This window comes from Venturia canescens, chromosome 2, assembly GCF_019457755.1.
Source record: "Venturia canescens isolate UGA chromosome 2, ASM1945775v1, whole genome shotgun sequence".
In the NCBI taxonomy this organism is placed as follows: Eukaryota; Metazoa; Arthropoda; class Insecta; order Hymenoptera; family Ichneumonidae; genus Venturia; species Venturia canescens.
Genome location: NC_057422.1, coordinates 32739263 through 32745313, shown reverse-complemented (window position 1 = coordinate 32745313; position 6051 = coordinate 32739263). Strand labels below are relative to the sequence as shown.

At 38.7% G+C, this 6051-nt stretch overlaps 1 protein-coding gene across 1 annotated transcript; it reads left to right on the top strand.

The window, feature by feature from the left end:
• The first annotated feature begins 873 nt into the window (after nucleotides 1-873).
• On the top strand, nucleotides 874-3842 carry LOC122406353 (uncharacterized). The gene is made up of 2 exons (XM_043411752.1): nucleotides 874-975; nucleotides 1230-3842. Exons 1-2 carry the CDS (start codon nucleotides 874-876, stop codon nucleotides 3840-3842), a joined length of 2715 nt encoding a protein of 904 aa, XP_043267687.1.
• Nucleotides 3843-6051: the final 2209 nt, after the last annotated feature.

Genomic DNA, 6051 nt, shown 5'->3' with positions numbered 1-6051 from the left:
AACTAAAGAAACCTCCAGAAAACACGGATCAGTTTTCTTGGATTCAGGGGGCAATGCGAGATGTAATGACTCATCTCACGGAATCATGCGAACCTCACGATTACGCTGGATTGGAAATCAATTCACCAGGGTTTTCTCAAGGAGCTGCGTGGCTATCCTTTCGTCCAGTACGCGACTTCTCGCTCGATGATATTTGGAAATTGATCAACGATATTTCACAAAGCGCCCGTGAGTTTAGAATAGTTGATGACTCGTTAGAAATAAAAATGTGTATCGTTCGCGGCGTTCAGGGCGGCGGTCGTGGGGGCACTCCTCTCTCTCACGAAGAGGTAGCTAAACGCTCAATTCTACATATAGATAATCGTGATAATTTATGTTTACCTCGATCACTTGTCACTGCATATGCTTACGCTGATCGAGGAGAATTGCGTACAGGAGAATTACATAAAAATTGGCAAAAAATACGCGATTCCCGACGAGAATATCAGCGCTCTGAGGCATTAAAACTAGTGCAAAAAGCTCACATCCAAATTCCACCGCGCGGATGCGGGCTACGCGAAATAAAATTGTTTCAAAAATATTTTATTCGCGAAGGTGTTGCCATCGTAGTTTACGAATTTCTTTCGTTCGGAAAACGTACCCCCGCGTTGTTTGATGGAAGAGAAAATGTTATTTCAGAGTTCGGTCGAATAAAGCATACTTTGTTCATAATTTATTACGAGCGTTCCCGACATTTTCAACCGATTTTAAATCTAGTCGGAGCTCTCGGAAGTCGAGGATTTTGTGCATTATGCAACACCGGATATACTCGTGCGATCGAACATCGGTGCTCCAAAGAATGCTCACGCTGTAAATCAGTAGAATGTAGGGGTAATGGCGAGCCACTCACCCAGTGTAATGACTGCAATCGTTCATTTTTTGGAGTACAGTGTTTCGAGTTGCATAAAAAAGCTAGAGCTCGTAAAGTCCGAGGATGTAAAAATAAGCAAGAATCTAGCGTTTGCGAAATGTTGAAAATTTGTCGCTCTTGTTCTAGACTTATTAAAAGCTGGTGCAAAACACCTCACGAATGTGGAGTGTCGTTTTGTAAAACATGCAAACGCGTACGCCCCACATCGCATAATTGTTATATTGCTCCGTTGAAAATTAAATCATTTGAACGGAAAGAATCAACGGAACGAAAAAATTTAGTGTTGCAATTTATTTTCTATGATTTCGAAACGCAACAGCATACACGTTTACGAGGAGATAATTCTTCTCGTGTTCATGAACCAAATCTCTGTGTAGCTCAACGTGTTTGCCTCTCGTGTTTAAGCGATGAAATCATAGAAAATGAATGCGAAGTTTGTGGCCAGAGAGAATTTGTATTTCCCGACGACCCAGTAGGAAATCTTGTGAAATTGGCTATTAATTCAAAATTCGAGAAAATAATTTGCATAGCTCATAACGCTCGAGGATTTGACGGTCAATTCATACTCCGTTATCTCATTGAAGATCAAAAAACTCAAATGCCTACACTGATAATGAGAGGAACAAAAATAATTTCCATGAGAGTAGGAAAAATCTGTTTTCTCGATAGTTTGAATTATTTGCCAATGTCTCTCAGTGCGCTACCGAAAGCATTCGGATTTGATGATATTGTGACAAAAGGTACATTTCCTCATCTGTTCAACACTCCAGAAAATCAAAATTATATCGGATCGTTACCAGCTCTGCACTTTTATTCTCCTGACAAAATGTTTACTGCGGAACGTAAGCGGTTCATGGCATGGTACCAAGAAACGAGTGACTCTGGATATATTTTTAATTTTGCTGAGGAATTTTTGCGATATTGTCGCGATGATGTATCAGTGCTACGTCGAGCATGCTTAGCTTTTCGTAAATTATTTATCCAGTGCGGTAAAGTTTGCCCGTTTGCTGAAAGTTGTACAATAGCATCAGCATGTTCATTAGTATATCGCAAAAACTTCCTACCAGCGGATAAAATTGCACTATTACCCCCTGGAGGTTATCGATGGGCTGATAAACAATCTCGTAAAGCTGTTTCGTGGCTCGTATGGCTTGAGCGAGAAAAAGGTATTATTATCACACACGCTGGTCGCACACGAGAGCAGCGTTTACCCCTGGGCTTACCTCCAGTAGACGGATATTACGAGGAGAACAATATTCGTCACGTCTTGCAATTCCATGGTTGTTATTGGCATGGATGTAAACGTTGCTTTCGTATAAATAGAGACAAACGAATGCGTTGTGATGATACAATGGATCAGCGATACGAGCGTACTGTTACGATATCAGCACGAATTAAAGAGCAGGGATTTTTACTAACAGAAATATGGGAATGCGAATATGATGCTATGTTGAAAAATAATGATGAAATGGCTGAATTTGTGAAAAATCACCCTATGGTGATTTCAGAACCGCTTGAGCCGCGTGAAGCATTTTTTGGAGGAAGAACGGAAAATTTTGTAAATATGTACGAAGTAAAAGAAAGTGAAAAAATAAAATATGTAGATGTATGCTCATTATATCCATGGGTATGTAAAACTGGAAAATTTCCAATAGGTCATCCTAAAGTGTACGTCGGTGAGGAGTGTCGCGTTCTCATTGGCCAAAATAATTCTTTAGAGCGTGTTGAGGGCCTGGTCAAGTGTACCGTTTTACCCCCTCGTGATTTGTATTTTCCGGTTTTACCGTTTCGAGCTCATGGAAAATTGTTATTTGCTTTATGTAAATCATGCTGTCTGAATTTAGATACAAATGGGAATTGCGAGCATGAAAATCCAGAAGACCGTGCTTTCAACGGTACATGGGTTGTCGATGAATTGAGGAAAGCGATCTCACTAGGCTATACTGTATTACACGTAGACGAAATTTGGCAGTACGAAATTACACGCTACGACCCTCTAACTCGAAGCGGAGGTCTTTTTGCAGATTATATAAATACTTTCCTAAAAATCAAACAAGAAGCCAGCGGAGCACCAACGAATTGTGTTGGGAATCCTGAAGCGATGCAACAATACATCGACGATTATAAAAATGCAGAAGGAGTCGTGCTTGATGCAAATGCTATAGATTTCAACCCGGGTCTTCGTTCGCTTGCCAAACTCGCTCTCAATTCTTTTTGGGGAAAATTTGGACAGCGTGAAAATCAAACTAATACTTTGATTATTTCTACGCGTGTAGAGCTCATGGATTTACTAACAAGTCCAGAAATTGAAATTACAGGAATCTTACCTGTAAATCATAGAATTATGTACGTAAATTACAAAAACTCTGATGAGGCTATTCGACCATCGCTTACAGCTAATGTTGTAATTGCTGCATACACGACAGCACAGGCGCGGCTCAAACTGTATGAATATTTGGAGGGACTTGGTCGTCGCGTGTTGTATTGTGACACCGACTCGTGCATTTATGTAAGTCACGAACGAAGTGATGAATACCAGCCTCCCGTCGGACAATTTCTCGGAGATCTGACTGACGAGTTAAGTGCGTACGGAGATGGTTCATACATCACTTCGTTTGTGTCGGGTGGACCAAAATTCTATTCTTTTATTGTGCGTAAACCTGATGGTACCACTGTAGAAGTATGTAAAGTTAAAGGTATCACGTTGAACTTTCAAAATAGTCAACAAATAAATTATCAAACGATTCGCTCATTTGTGACGGGAGAAAGGAGTGCACCAATCGTTTTGAAATTCGATGCAATAAGACGTACCGAATTCCATCATGTAATTTCACGCGAAGAAACTAAGTCTTGCGCCCCAGTGAGTGTAAAACGTCAACAGGATAGAGAATATTGTACCCTACCCTACGGTTTTGTTCGAACAACGGCATGAATGTGAATTGAGTAATAAAATATTAATATAGGGTGTAAAAAAAAATAAAAAAATGGGATTAGTATTATCATATTTTTATTGTTTAATTTTATAATAAGAAAAATTATGTACAGTTTTGTAATGAAAAAAATACTGCGATAACGTTTAATAAAAATGGTGAACTTTATTTTTATGTATGTTTACGGAAATAAATTGCGCCTTCCTTCTTTTTCCATCTTAGAAGATAAAGTTTTTGCGGTGACACAACGGAATTCCATATTCTCTCGAAAATGAATATTATTTTGCGTCTAGCTCTGGCGTGTAGGGTAAAGAGACCTTGTTCTACTCTACCATCCACAGGGCTTCATTTTGCATCGTGGGTAAAAAGGCCTTACTCCATTACACCTGACACTTCGCATTCTTTCGAAGGCTGGACATTATCTCGCGGCTAGCTATTTTACACCTCAGGTTTAAAGACCTGGCTTCGCTACAGTTGTTATCTTGAATTCTTCCGAAGGACGGATATTATTTCTTAGCATGTCTGAATAATGAATTCTTCAGAAGATTGTCTGTTATTTCCTTATTATTTTTATGCTGAGAAGAAAAAGGTAAAAGGCGATCTCTCACACTCCAAAAAGGTAATGAAGACTATGAGATTTTTCAAAAAAATAGCTAGTATAAATAATAATGAACGAAGAGTAATAATTATTGTTTATTAACATAATTCTGATTGTTATTCCAAAAGTTAATAGAAAAAAAAATCAGGTTACTTTTTAAGAAAGTCATTCAGATTAACATTTTTTATTCTTGTTTTTATGAACGTGAACGAATATAAATATAAAGCATTCGATTTTGACAATCATTTCTCATTATGGATCCGCGGTGGAAACATCCATGGACCTCCATAATTTGCGGGCCTACTGGTTGTGGCAAAACTTTTTTCGTAAAAAAATTTTTCAAATACATTCACGAAATGGCTGACGTTCGTTTCGATCGAATACTTTTTTATTACTCTGAATGGCAACCTGGTTATTCAGAGTATGGTAATAAAATCGAATTTCGCGAGGGATTACCGCAATCTGGTGACTATTCAGCAGATCAGAGTCCTAAACTTATTGTGATCGATGATTTAATGCGTGAGGCCTCAAATAATAGCATTGTAGATTTATTCACAAAGGGGAGTCATCATAAAAATCTGAGCGTCATTTTCATAACTCAAAACATATTTCATCAAGGACGCGGACAGAGAGATATTTCTTTAAACACGAATTATATCGTTATTTTTAAAAATCCTCGAGACCGCGCCCAAATACAACATCTTGCCAGGCAGGTTTATCCAGAAAATCCTCGTTTTTTGCAAGAAGTATATTTTGATGCTACGTCTGCCCCTCATGGCTATTTATTACTCGATCTCAAACAATCGACACCCGATAATTGCCGATTTCGCGCATGCGTATTTCCTGATGACCAATATAATTACGTTTATTTACCAAAAAAAGAAATAAAAACGCGCGACACATCTCGCGATGTTCCAGTAATGCGTTTGTAATGGCAGCGCGAGGAAGTCTCGGTAAAAAACATGTTATAATTTTACGAGCACTTTGCTACTTTACACAAAATCAACTACGTCAGATTTTACGAATAATCGAACCAGCATTAATCCGGATAATCTGTGAATGTGCGCTCAATGTATTGCTCGGTAATGTGAACCTCAAAACTAGTGAAAGACGTCGGCTGCGAAAATATGCAGTATTGATTCGCCGCTTAGCTGAAAAACGAGGAAATTGGAAAACTAAAAGACGTTTCATCATCAATCGCTGTACTGCTTTTCTCAAGCTTCTCCTTGTTCCGGTATTGAAATATTTTGAGCATGGAACACGCGAGGAAAATGGTTCTCATTCCACATGATAATCTACATCGTCTTGGAGAAAAACAACAGAAATCCACTGACGAAACGCTTTCTCCTCCTCTAACAACATCTCTGAGCAGTGTTCAAACGAGGGGAACTCCTCTTTCTCGTTTGGACTCCGAAATGGCTGAAATTTTGAATTCTACATCGTATGCTAGTGATAGAGATAAATCGACAGCATATCTACAGATTTTACATAGATATCTGAATCTCACTTCACATTCAAAGTACGATGAGAAAAATAAATTGAATACTTCCGCAAAAACGGATGAAACTTCGGAAAAACATGAAATGGCTGCGGATGAAGATCATGATACATCG

Bases quoted from the DNA above. Each gene is read 5' to 3' on its own strand.
- LOC122406353 (XM_043411752.1), top strand. From the start codon at position 874: ATGGCGAGCCACTCACCCAGTGTAATGACTGCAATCGTTCATTTTTTG. The intron at 976-1,229 runs GTAAAAATAAGC...GAAACGCAACAG, and splicing joins AGCTCGTAAAGTCCGAGGAT to CATACACGTTTACGAGGAGA.